The sequence below is a fragment of the Agaricus bisporus genome (genome assembly GCF_000300575.1).
Source record: "Agaricus bisporus var. bisporus H97 unplaced genomic scaffold AGABI2scaffold_11, whole genome shotgun sequence".
In the NCBI taxonomy this organism is placed as follows: domain Eukaryota; kingdom Fungi; phylum Basidiomycota; class Agaricomycetes; order Agaricales; family Agaricaceae; genus Agaricus; species Agaricus bisporus.
The window spans coordinates 765,372-778,550 of NW_006267346.1; the positions used below are offsets into that span (position 1 = coordinate 765,372).

General features: G+C 45.5%; 4 protein-coding genes across 4 annotated transcripts; 1 reads left to right on the forward strand and 3 right to left on the reverse strand.

Moving 5' to 3' along the window:
- Positions 1-1,405: 1,405 nt before the first annotated feature.
- AGABI2DRAFT_145828 (hypothetical protein) lies at positions 1,406-3,783 on the reverse strand (the record flags this gene model as incomplete). The annotated part of the gene is made up of 4 exons (XM_006455734.1): positions 1,406-1,438; positions 1,508-2,076; positions 2,301-2,661; positions 3,337-3,783. The coding sequence occupies 4 exons, from the start codon at positions 3,781-3,783 to the stop codon at positions 1,406-1,408; spliced, it is 1,410 nt and encodes a 469-aa protein (XP_006455797.1).
- Positions 3,784-4,506: 723 nt separating this feature from the next.
- Positions 4,507-5,238, forward strand: AGABI2DRAFT_121696 (hypothetical protein; the record flags this gene model as incomplete). Its single annotated transcript, XM_006455735.1, has 3 exons — positions 4,507-4,596; positions 4,649-5,136; positions 5,172-5,238. 3 exons carry the CDS (start codon positions 4,507-4,509, stop codon positions 5,236-5,238), a joined length of 645 nt encoding a protein of 214 aa, XP_006455798.1.
- A 215-nt stretch (positions 5,239-5,453) lies between these two features.
- Positions 5,454-8,224, reverse strand: AGABI2DRAFT_145829 (hypothetical protein; the record flags this gene model as incomplete). Its single annotated transcript, XM_006455736.1, has 7 exons — positions 5,454-5,702; positions 5,915-5,948; positions 6,191-6,540; positions 6,657-7,377; positions 7,468-7,562; positions 7,610-8,010; positions 8,053-8,224. 7 exons carry the CDS (start codon positions 8,222-8,224, stop codon positions 5,454-5,456), a joined length of 2,022 nt encoding a protein of 673 aa, XP_006455799.1.
- An 801-nt stretch (positions 8,225-9,025) lies between these two features.
- AGABI2DRAFT_153601 (hypothetical protein) lies at positions 9,026-11,269 on the reverse strand (the record flags this gene model as incomplete). Its single annotated transcript, XM_006455737.1, has 7 exons — positions 9,026-9,065; positions 9,134-9,698; positions 9,735-9,920; positions 10,026-10,374; positions 10,492-10,618; positions 10,685-10,934; positions 11,143-11,269. 7 exons carry the CDS (start codon positions 11,267-11,269, stop codon positions 9,026-9,028), a joined length of 1,644 nt encoding a protein of 547 aa, XP_006455800.1.
- Between the last annotated feature and the right edge of the window lie 1,910 nt (positions 11,270-13,179).

The window sequence follows — 13,179 nt, forward strand, 5'->3', positions numbered from 1 at the left end:
TGCGCTCGCCTGGGGGGTTTATATAGCTTTAGCTACGAGTCGTTACAAAAGGAAATATGTACTAAAGGAAATGTTAAGTCCATGTGATAACGAAGCTACGGATCTACTGTCCAATAAAAAGAGAAATCTATGTCATATGATTTAGCTGAGTCATCATAGAGCATATGGTACTCTATCGGCAGGAGCTACAGGCGAAGACTAACTCAACAGTTCATGTTAAGCGATCTTGAGTTCCTAGCTGCGCTACCTAGGCTGAACGTTATGCTGATCTATTCTTAGCTGCCACACGGCAACGCTTAGCTACTATTTCCAATTGACCTTTTATGGAAGCAGGTCCATGTGCTGAATACCCAGAGTCGGAGCTAGGGTTTATTATCCCCATATAATGTCGGATTTACGGAGCTACCTCTGATCTTCATCGGATCAAAGTGCGATCAAGCTGGATTCTCCATTGGGAGTATAGGATCCACATGTTAGCCGCACTCGCTAAGATTACATGTCATTCCACGACTGGCCAAGGCTTAGCTTGGTCTACATGCAGAGGCTCATTATAGCTAGACATATGTTTGTCATAGCTAAAGGCTATAGTTTCCCTAATGGTACAGTTTTCCCATATAGGAACCAATGATCCCTCATGTAGACTCACAATGAACGGTATACTCTGCTGAGTGACAAGTAAGGGTTATAGGATGATGTAGCTAAGCCCATAATGAACTATAATTCATAGCTAAGGCATATTCCAAGCGTAAAACGGCTTGGGCTGTAACAGCGCAAACGTCGAGTAAGTCTTGGAAAATGTCGTTCATGAAGCTTTGGAAAGCGGCGGGCACATTGGTGAGTCCAAACGGCATAACCAGCCATTCAAAGGAACCATAGCGAGTACGGAAAGCAGTTTTCCATTCGTCACCATCAGCAATGCGGACGAGATGATAGGCATGCCAGAGGTCAATTTTGGTATAGATGCGAGCTTTGCGGGGAGAGTCGAGGAGATCAGAAATAAGTGGTAGCGGGTAGCGGTCTTTCCGGGAAATCCTGTTGAGGCCACGGAAATCAACACAAAGTCGGAGAGAGCCGTCCTTTTTCTTCACGAAGAGAACAGGAGCGTCATGAGGAGAAGTAGCTGGTCGAATGAATCCGATGGAAAGGTTTTCATCAATGAAATTGCGTAAAGCATCAAGTTCGGTGCGAGACAAGGAATAGATGGGACCTATCGGTGGCGAAGTTCCGTCCTCTAAGTCAATCTTGAGATCGTAATGCCGATGAGGCGGTAAGCACTGTGAGCCCAGGGTTGACGTGATTGACAACCCATATGAGGTACACATGTAGAAAATTTCTGCAAAATATCAATAATTCTCTATCCTAAAACAGCCTAGGCAGGAATTTTGTTACATAAATGTAGAACCAATCAAAATGTAACCCTGCTGTAACCTTCAGAAAACTGAATAAAGAAATGTAATTTACTCTTTTTGTCATTTAAATCAAAAAATAATTTCGCTTCCGGGCTCACAGTGAAGGTGTCTGCACGTTTCTTGCTGAAGACGTCGGCGAAATCATGGTACTCATCCGGTATAGCGGAAAGGTCGACGGGTGATTCCGAGATAGCGGTTGCCGCAGCAACAACTGAATGAAGGTTCAGAGCAAAGCGATGAGAGCCAGGCAATCGAGATGCGCGAGCAAAAGCCGTGGCATTGATTAGACGTATGTCAGGCCTGGAAGGTGAATCCGAGAGTTTGTCTGTGATGGAAGCTGATGCCGACGTTTGTGGAACAGTGTCAACAGAAGATAGCGCGCGGAGAGAAGGTGGGACTGCAATGGTAGTGGAACGGAAAGTGATGCGGCCAGTAACCCAGTCAATCAACGGATTGTAGCGGGACAGCCAGTCGTGCCCAAGAACCACTGAACACTGCGGGTCCAGCGAAGTGACATAGAAGGAAAGTGTCATAGATTCACCAGTAGGAAAAAGTACAGGAAGCTTTGCGATCTCGGAAATAAAAGAATTGGAAGTCCCATCGAACAAATGCAGCTTTACAGGAGGTACCGGAAACGTCGGAATACCATGTTTGTGTACAAGCAAACCTTGGATAAAGCAATGAGTAGAGCCACTGTCCAATAGCGCAGAGAATTCGGATAAGGAAGGGAAATCAGGAGAAGAAAGGGGTATGCGTAACGAGTTCGGATCAGAAAGAGCGGAAGCGTTGAGACGGATACTCTCTGGTGCACAGAGGTTGTCAACGTGGTCTCCCACCTGTGCAGAGTCAAGGGGACCGCGTTCTAATTTCCCGAAGTGCTAGTGGTAGCACCCGAGGAATCAGTGTTTGCCGAACGTCCCTTTGGTTTGTTCGAAGCGGAATCGGATTTCCCAGCCATCTTCTTGGAGCAGTTGTCAGCTGTATGCCCGGTACCGCCGCAGAACATGCAGAGGTTCTTGTCCTTGCGATGTTGGTGTTCTTCCGGAGTAAGTTTACCGTTTTTACCAAGGACATTAGCGAGGGGATTAGAAGACGAAGAGGATGATTGCACATTCGAGTTTGAATTTGATTTAGAGTTGGAATTGGAATTGGAATTGGAGTTAGGAGTTTTGCCGGTTTTGGAGTTATTGTTTCCCGAGGACGATTGCTGGTTATTGGAATTGGAGTTAGAACCCTTTCCTTTCCCCTTATCCTGCGACGATGTCTCCTTCGAGCCCGACTGCTTGGTAGCACGATTCCGTTCACGTTGCCGTTCCCAGTAGCGGTTATCAATACGCATTACCTGTTCCCGCATCTCCCGCATGGTAGAGGGTTTGCCGTTGGGAAGAGCGGAAAGAGCATCCTGAATGCGGTCGGGAAGGCCGTGATAGTAGCGATAGACGAGTACGGAATCCAGCCAGTGAAGCCGGCCAGCAAGACGGGCAAAAGAGACGTTATACTTGTTGACATGCTCGGTAGTAGCCATGCAAAGATGCTCAATTTCTTCAGCAGCCTCAGCTAACAGATCCACAGCACCAAAGTTAGAAGTCAGCTCTTCGACAAAGAGATCCCAGTCGTTGTACCAGGGGATAGCGTTCCAATCTGGAGTATCCTCGAGGAGAGTCTGGAACCAAGTCTGAGCGTTGCCGGTGAGGTAGGACAAGGCGAAGGAAACTTTAGTATGATTGGTCGGGAATTGATGCGGATTAGCGTCGAAATAGATACAGCATTGGAAAATGAATTCGTTGAGTTTAAGGGGATCCTTGCCATTGAATGTGCCGGGTTCCTTGATAGCGACCTTTGGGGTTTTGACAGGAGGTGGCTGAGCAGAATGACGATTATGAGTTGCTAAGCCACCAGCGATGCCGGCCAGGAGGTCGTAAAGGACCCGATCCTGAGGGTTGAGACCACGGAGCGCATCGCGAAGACGGGTTTGAGTGTTGTCTGTTGCCACGGATTCATCGTCACCTTCCTCACCATCACCTCCAGGATCCCCACCGTCATCACCATCATCACCACCATCGCCATCATTTCCGCCATCGCCACCGCCATCGCCACCGCCATCGCCACCGCCACCGCCATCGCCATATTCCAGTTCGGGTTCTTCGGCTATTTCTTCAAAACGAGATGAGTCGTCACCTGCGAATCCGCCCGGAACGTTATGACCACGGGAACCAGAAGGTTGAGTAGACATAGGAGATATGGAACCGGGATCAGGGGTTGTCGATGTTGCCGAGAGTTGGCCTTTTGGGCGTTTCGGTTTGTGGGAAGGAGGAAGTGGAATGGTTTCAGGGGAAATACCAGTAAAACGAGAAACACTGCGAGTATGGCTCATAAGAGCAAAAAGACGTAGAACCTAGTTGGAAGAGTAGTCTGAAAATACTGTTAAGACTATGACCGGAAAGGTAACGCTAAGCCGGAAAGGACTTAGCGAACAAACGGCTTTGGCCTTAGCGACACGGAACGGTGTGCTATGCCTTCCAACTAAGTCAATAGCCGATTTAGAAACAGAGACGAGCGACCTGCGGAATGTGGAATCGTTTGAGAGCGAGAGAGAGATCAAGCGAGAGATAGCGAGGAACAATCTAAGTTGATTTTCAGACTGAAGTACCATACAGAATATCTATGGCTTAAATACACGAAGAATGAATAGAATATGGATTCGGAAACATGAAAGATGATAGCGCAAGGATTGCGCAATAGTTCGGATTGAAATAACGGAAAGGAGTCTTTACCTTAAGGGATTCCGACGGTGCAACGGAAAGGAGGTCTTGAAGCGGGTAAGTCTTGCGATGGAAATAACAACCCACGTTGCGTTGGTCGTAAAGCGACCGTGGGAGCGCAACCGCAATACCGAAGGTATTGCGGCATTCCATCGGTCAACGTGACCGGTAAGTCAGAATCGATATTGCCGGGATTGATGCGAACGGATTGAGTCGGAAAGGAATATCCGGAACGTACCGGGATTGATACCGAGAATGGAAGGTGGTGGAGTTAGCGTGTTCCGGATATAACATCTCATTAGTATCTACTGTACAACAACTTCGTCCACTACCACATGCGCAAAATGTTTGATCGAGAGATGCTATATCCGGGCAAGACTAAACAGCTTGCAGGAAACAATCCTGTTTATCAGAACCGTGCATGCGTGAGTTGCTCAGGCACTGTACATTTATCCATTCAGGCTCATGTTTTGATAGCTCTGTCGTAGCCGTCGTGAATTTGTTAAAGCAAATGGTTATAAGCGTTACCTCAAATACCTTGATCCCAAGTTCACATCTGATGATGAGGCTGATCCCCAAGGCTCTCGTTGGAGAGGTTGTCCAATCCATTTTATAAAGACGTGCAGAGAACACTCTGCAGGGGTTAACGCACTGATCCAACTTCTTGACGAGGAACACGAGCTGGTTGCTATGTATGAGAGAAAAACCTATCGCCAAGAACGCATCCGAATCTTTCCTGAAACCCCTGAACACACGGCTTTTCCTCTCCTCCCCTTCAACACAGTACCCCTGGACTATTACAATCCTGCATTTTCTAATTCTCTCCAACCAGGAACACGCAAGAAAATTGCTGGCCCTTTTCCGATCGTTGGTTTGCTGCCAAATGCCTCGCACTCTTTTGGTCATGGACCTAATGGACTCCCACACCCTGATGAGAAATTGGGGCAAAAGGCGTTCAATGGAAAGTATCGCGAGCAGGTATTGATGCAATATACTGTAGGTTGGATGATTTAGATGACATTGATTTTGTCGACTCGGAGGAAGAAGAAGATGATGGCACTGATTAGTATGAAATGGAAGAAGAAACTAAGGAAAAAGGGGAAGCCGAGCAACGTGGGGAAGCCGAGAAACGTGTGGAGGGATATGGTGAAATGGATGTTCAATCGTGAAATGCAAGATTGTGTACGCGAAGCTGTAAGCAGATTTTATTGAAGGAAATATAGACTGCGACACTTGGCTAAATAAGGGTGGAGTGCATGAGCTGAAAATTTCTGGTAACTAATTACTCCTTTGCAACCTTCCCAGCAAGTCGCTCCAAGCGTCGTAATTGTGAAACAAAAGAGTTGAGCTGGTGTTCACTATGCCCCTCTCCAACAAGTAACTCATCCTCTGCTTCTCGCTTCTTTCCTTCTCTCCAAAGTTTTATTGCTCTCGGGAGTCGGCTTGATGTCACGAACGCTAGCCCCCTTTGATGATATTCCTTTGACAAATCTACAGGATTCATCAGAGGCAAACTTGTCCCATGCCAATCCTTTGGTTGCCACACAATGAGAGTGTTGGCAGCAGCTCAAACACAAATGCCATACTCTGAGATATAAAAATGGCCCCCTGCATCAACTGAAGGAAAGTCTTTATCCCAAGTACGGTTCGTTGTACATAAATGAGATAGCACAACCTCAATATTTGAATAATACATATGTATTATCAAAACATTATACAAACATTATTGTAAACAGAATTTACATAATACATGTGCATTACATGAAACTTATTTAAACTTTATGCAAACAAAATGTATTAAATCAACATTATTGAATATATTTTTTGCATATGTTTTACATAGTACACATGTATTATGGAAATCAAATTTACGGTAATCTTTGCATAATGTTTACATAAGTACATGTGTCTTATTTAAATATAGAGGTTGTGTAGACCACTTATGCAGTTGCTTCTCGTTGTGAACATGTCTAACATAGGTTAGCGAGTGTACAGCTACAGGCAGATTACTTGACTTACTGACAATAGTTAGCTGCCATGACACCTGCTGGCTGGGCAAGTTCTGCTCCATGAAAAGTGTAAGACGTAGATCCAATATCAATTGAGAATTCTCCACGACTGTCACTTCCCAAATTCATGGATCCATGGCCGTCCATGCGAGCATCACTGCCAATCTGCTCTAGAAAAGAGGCGAAATCGATGATGATCTCATCTGGCAAAAGAGCTTGAGACAGCTGCCAGAGAGCTGCAAATGACAAGCTAGCCCTGTAATCAATAGCATTGTGCTTGCCGACTTCACTTTTGTGCGAGGAAACATTTTTGACCCAATCTAAAGTTCCACCACTCCTGGAGCCAGCAGACAATCCCATCTGCAACATATGGCCAACATCTTCTTTTTAAAATGGGTGTTAGTAGAGCAGTAAGCGAGATTGTGATGAATGAACTGCACCCGAATACTTGTACGCGAGGCAATGACCTCACTCACAGAGTCATCAATGAATTGAACGAGCTGGTCACGCTTGCAGGCATTGCGTATAACCACTAGTACTAACTCTCCGCCACAATAGAATAATCCACTTTGGTTCTCCTTGATGTCAAATTTCAATTGTGAGATGTCGGTGGGATGCATGTATTTGCGTGGTATTTGAGTGTTGGCTAGCTTTTTACCATGAACGAAGTTCTTGTTACGCTGCCAGATCACATTTGATTCAGATATGAATTTGTCTGCAGGAGGATAAGGGGATGTAAGGCGAGCAAGAGAGTAGGAGTGTAGTTCACGGAGGAAGCTGGCCTTGTCAAATGATGTAGAGGCCATGAATCCTTCAGTTTTGAGGCGCTTCTTTGATGACTTGAAGGCGTTCTGCCTACGATCTCTTTCCTCAAGAGCGACCTTTAGTTTTTCGTTTAATTTTGGAGAGACGTCAGAGCGGCTTGCCCATGTCAGGAAGTCATTGAATAGTTGCACAGAATGGCGATGGGCAAGAGGTTCAAGGTTGTTCATTCTGTGAATCTGAAAAATACGGTGTGCAACTGTGTATTGCTGATCCTGAGTTGTTGATCCCTTGATGACGAGGTGAAAGACAGTGTCATGCTGAACAATATCAAACAGCAGCTCACGCTTAGCTACCTCCTCCTTTTTCAATTGCGATGCTTGGTTTCTCTCCCTCTTCACCTGCGCTCCTGATTTACGCTGTCCGTCGGCATGCCTGAAGCCAGTGACAGTTTTGCCCATTGTTGAGCAGTGAAGTGGGTTGTAACTCGTGTGTCATGTGCCAGATCCGAGTTGGTCAATTGACCAATCAGTCACATGATCGAATTTGTCACTGAACTCGTCGAGATTTTTTTCTTTACCCTTGTGCACAAATGCAAATGCCGTGTTATCTGAGCTGAGCTGTTTGAAGCATCAGTTGCGCGGTGCTTCGTGCACCACTCCCTCACCAAGCCGGTCGCAAGGCTGCCATGGCAGCGGCCAGCAGGCAGCAGCATCAAGGCGGCCGCGGCATCCAGACGGCGCAGAGGCCCCGAGACGACGCCCACGACCCCCAGCACCTCCAGAACGGTGCCATGACAACACAGAGGCCCCAGGATGGTGCCCACGGCGCTCTGACGACACAGGATGGCGCCCAGACAACTCGGAGGCCCCGGGACGACGCCAAGAGCACCCGGGACAACGGTTACGATGCCCAGGGACCCGCAGACGGCGCTGATGACGACCAGAGCACCCGGGACAACGCCCAGACAACCCAGAGGCCCCGGGTCGACGCCCACGGCCCCCAGAGCACCCAGGAAGCCGCCGATGACACCCAGGGACACCCAGACGTTGGATACGACGACCGGAGCTACTAGGACAGCGTATTACGACGCCCTAACGACGGCCAGACGACGCAGAACCAACCTGACGATGCCGCCGGCGCCCAGAGCCCCCAGGATGAAGGTTACAATGACTGGAGCCACCGAGACGGCGTAGGCAGTATTGATGGCTGTAGCGGCTGAAAATTCCCGCTTTTTGATGCTTATCATGTCCTCTCCAAAAGTTCTCCAGCAATTGATCATTGGTCACGGTGTAAGCTATCTACTAGTATCATCGTCTCTCTAGTTATACCAAATGTGCCTCGGGGGTGAATGTAATATGCTACATGACTTCTAATCTGCTCTATGCATATGATAACCATACTCTCTGTAGCCTCCAATGTAGGAACATGGGAATAGACCAGTGAACATTTTAAGTGAGGCAATTTTCGATATGGATTAAGCTGTGCGTCTTGAGACGAAAGAGCTGCATGGCGCGACACAAGAATGTACACGCTAGATTTCTCTGCTAGCAAATGACTCCACATCAACTGTATGAAACCATAATGAATATCACCAGTGCCGTCACGAAAAGACACGGAGCTATTTCCAGGGTGTAGTGCATGAGTAGAAAAACCACGTGTGTTGTGTACCATGGTTTTTATCATGCAGCGCCAGATAGAGAGAATTAGGGAATTAGGAGGATGGGGTAGGTGTCTATAGTCTCGATAATCTGGTTGCTTCGATTGAACAAACACAAGAAATAAATCATAAACTGCAATGGGAAGACGGGTTTCAGTGGCAGGTATGTGCTCCACTTCAATTTCTGCACTAGGATTCAAGGTTTTCATCGCACTACGGACGACCTCTGAGTCAAAGTGACTCGGATGCTTGAGCAAGCTATGCAGCCTACCCCTTCGGCAGACTTGGCATAGCATTGTGAGGTCAAGCTCCCCTGAATGCATATCAGTAAAATTTGCAAAGAAAGTTTGCTTAAGAAGCGTACACATGTGCTTGTTTGTCTTGATATTTTGAAGAAGTCCATTATGGTGTTCATAAGGAAATTCACTCAACTTTATGAGGGGTCCCCAGAAGATAAGAAGCTCTGGAATATGCATGGTGTAATGGTGATTTGGGCGTGAGGAAATGTGAGGGAATAGCTGCCGAGACGACTGTCGATACTGGCAATATGCATTGGAATACGTGCTTGCCATTGCTGAAGACGCTGAGTGAGAAACGACAATATGCGTGCATGCGACCAGATTGTGGAAGTTCGCAAGAAGCTTTTTATCCCGAGGAGCTTTGGAGGTATGCCATACTTCAGGGATAATGAGGGGGAAAAAGATATTGAAAAGAGTCAGCCAGTTATCGGCTTTGAGCTTGCTGTGGGATTTTTCTCCAAGATTTGCAGGTGGCCTGTCGATCCAGCTTGGAATAACAGCTGAAGCAATGCAACTGCGAATACAAGAAAGTGCTTCAGCATCAAATAGACATTCAATATCACCTTCTGCGATATCAAATTCAGAGCGATATTCGCTATCCTCTGATTCACCACCTTCTGAACCTGGTCCAGGAACAAAAATGCCACTGCTCTGAGTTCGATGAACAGCTTGGGGAGTGTCATTGAAATGCTGACTATCTGTTCGAAGATTGGCAAGTTCGGCGTCCAGCATTTCCACATCCGTGTCCCCACCATTGTCAGACTCGGTATCCTCTGTGTTCTTGGTATCACGCTGAGCTGCACGTTTCAAAGAACGTTCCGGTATGCCAATACCCCATTTAACACGGGTGTGATGCTGAAGGATGCCTTCCAGCCAGTTATGCATCACACCAAGGACAGTATGTTGAACGGGATCACGATAAAAAAGTTCATGGAGTGGCGTCCATCGAATACCATTCTTCTCTAAAAGCAGTTTTCGAGCCTTTTGCGTTGAAGCCTGGTGCCACTCCTGGGCTGCAGCTCGCACACGTGGACCTATCCGTGGTTCCCAGGAAGTGCTATCCAAGCGTTCAACTTCAGAGTATTGGAGAGTGCAAAAAGAGCAAAAATGATGGGATGTGACACTAGTATAACCTAGTGCCTTACGCACAGCAAGTAAGTCTGCTATCACAGGTAGAATAGCAACTTTTGTGAGCCTTCCATCTGGATAACGATAGGATCGAATGACCTTGCCCACATACAATTCCTGAAGTTTGCCAACAATAGGATCCAAGAGAGAGGAGATGGTGGTGACGGTTGGTTCATGTGGAGGGGGGGTTATGCCAGCAAAAAAGGTATATTCTGGTCTGTGGCGGCAATGATAAGGAAGATTAAGGCAAAACATGATTATGGCACCGCACGAAGCTATTTTTCCTGCTATCTTGTTTGTGAATGGATTAAACCAGTCAATATAGAAGCTGAACGTTAAATTCCCCTGTGTGCTTGTAAAAGGACCAAGACTTCACCATGCAGGACTATCCCAGATATCATGCATCAGTCCAGAACTTTGAGGAGGCTCGTGATTGTAGAATAAGTCGAGTAGATCTTCAACTCCGGGTCGAGAAAGAAGAAATTGGAGCCATGACTCGAAGCTCTGCACGTTATATAGTTGGCGGGGCATGTCGCGTGGGCCTCGGTGAGTTGTTCGCGTGATCCAAAGCTTTTCACCACAGGCCTTGCTTCACTGAGTTTCCTTCCAGAAACAAGTTCTCGGAAGCTCCGCCGCATTATATTGACAGAAACACCTTGGACAGCAGGCATAACACTTGATATGAGGTTCAAGGAATAGTGACGAAATAGTAGTGCGAACATCATGAGGTATGGAAATTGGGGTATGTGATGTGTCAGATAGTGGAATGGTAGTTGGCTGCACTTTAATGGCTGCATTGACAATGATATCCAGGAATTTGAGGACAATGGCAGTTGTTGCACGGCTGACTCCACATGCAAGATGTAACCATGTAGCAAGCAAGCAAACAGCGATGCGAATAAGTACTATGAGCGAAGGTGCCTCAATGAATATTGTCCTTGTGAAGGTACTACTGGCACACCTTTTCCCTCCCTATCACTGACTCCAGCCAATTCTATATCCTGAACTTGGGGGTTTTCCAACTGTGTGGCTAGCTAAGCTACTAGTATCTTACTTGCGTCTCGAACACATGGCTCACCACCTCATTATTACCCAAATTAGAATTGTCCTTACGGCGGTGATTGATCCGTGTGTTACGTGCCACTAATTTTCCAGGAAAAGACTGGCCAGTGGAGTCAAGATAAGTAGATTGGATGCATTTCGTGCATGTGCAAGCAACGCGATTACGAGGAATAGACATGCTAAAGCTTGCCAAGGGGCTAATTCACGAGCACAGTCCGAGTCTATCGCCTAATTTACTAGCAGGTCCTAGACCCATGAGAAAAGTAGCACAATTCTAGACTAGCAACACTATATATGGTGCATATAGGAGCACTATAGGGGTATGTGCACGTCATTTGTCAGGCAATGGGCTGTTCACTTGACAGCACAATTGACTGCACAAACATAACAGCACTTTGCCCGCCGTGTGACCTTGTCAACAAATAAATTCATGTTTATCTCAAGGGCAAAAAAGAAGAAAACCAAGGATCAAAGGATGTTTAAAAGAACTAGAATCTTTCAACAGAAGCTTAAAGTTAAATCAAGATCATCAACTTTTTCGAGTGTAGACAATTTTATGTTCACTATAAAATATGTTTAGAGAGACATTACATTATATGCTCTATTCTACTGCCTGTAAAATTCCGGAAAAATCACGACAAATCTTATAATATTAAAAAAACATAAGTTTATATGTATGTTTTTGTCGAAAACATACCCGTTATGGAGATATCAAGATTCCATCATGGGGGGGGGGGGGGGGGAGTCATTCATCAGCAAAAAGTCACACAACTTATGCAAACTTATGAAAAAGTTGTCTTATGCTTGCCTTGTAAAGACCAACTTAAGGCACATAAGTCTCCAAAATAGCATAAGTTCATAACTTTTCATAAGCCAGACAAGAAGTTTACACATAAGTCACACATTAGTTCATAAGTCTATCATAAATTCATAAGTTGTATAACAAGTTATACAAAAATAGCATAAGCACAGGGCATTTCATAAGTCAGACCAAAGGTTAAATCACAAGTCAGACAAAATTTCATAAGTTTATCATGAATTCATAAGGCTACTGACAAGTCAAACAGTATCTCATAAGTGAAACATAGGCTCATAAGTCAGATAACAAGGCAAGAATCATAGCATTATAAGAACATTATGCTGTATGTCAAGTTCTACTGCTCATAAAATTCCGGAAAAATCACGACAAATCTTAGAATATTAAAAGAACACGAGTTTATATGTATGTTTTTATCGGAAAACAGACCCGTTATGGAGATATCAAGATTCCATCATGGAGTGGGGGGATCATTGTCAACTGCAGATAGACTCGTCGTAGAGCCTGCTCTACTAACCGAGAAATTCTGGGAAAATCATGACAAATCTTAGAATATTAAAAGAACACAAGTTTATATGTATGCTTTTGTCAGAAAACATACCGGTTTTGGAGATACAGCACAATTTTGTGTTTATTAAATGTTAAATGTGCCATATCTCAATAGGCTTTCATCCAACAAAGAATCTAATTAGATATTCGAACTCCTCGACCTCGAAACTATAGGATTACATTTTTAGATCATTAGAATCCATGCAGAAATGACCCGAAAATATCTCCTACCTATGTTGAGGAACTTTGACTCGAAAATCCCAGATGTCATGTGATGTCATGTGACATGTTGAACTTCTGTTTCGAGCACGAACATTGATCCTTGCTCATCACCACCATCATTCCTCCCCTCCCCTCCCTCCCCTTCCCTCCTCATTGCTCTCCTAGGCTTATATTCAAGTAAGTAACTTCCCTTCCCTTCCCTAGCTCTCTCCCAGCTAATTCTAAGCTGGTTTAGGACGCTTTTTTTGCCTATTTTGGATGCTTTTTTGGGGGATTTTTGGAGGGTTATTTGAGGGGATACTTGAGCAGATAATTGGGGGGATAATTGGGGGAATAATTGGGGAATGTATGGGGGGATTTTGGGGGGATTTTGGAGATTCTCTGGTCCCTGGTGAGTGCTCTCTATCTCTGTATGTTTTCATACTCATTTGTTACTTGTAGACTATTCCTTTTCTCATCATCACTCCCTCATCATCACTCCCTCATCTTCCCATCTTATC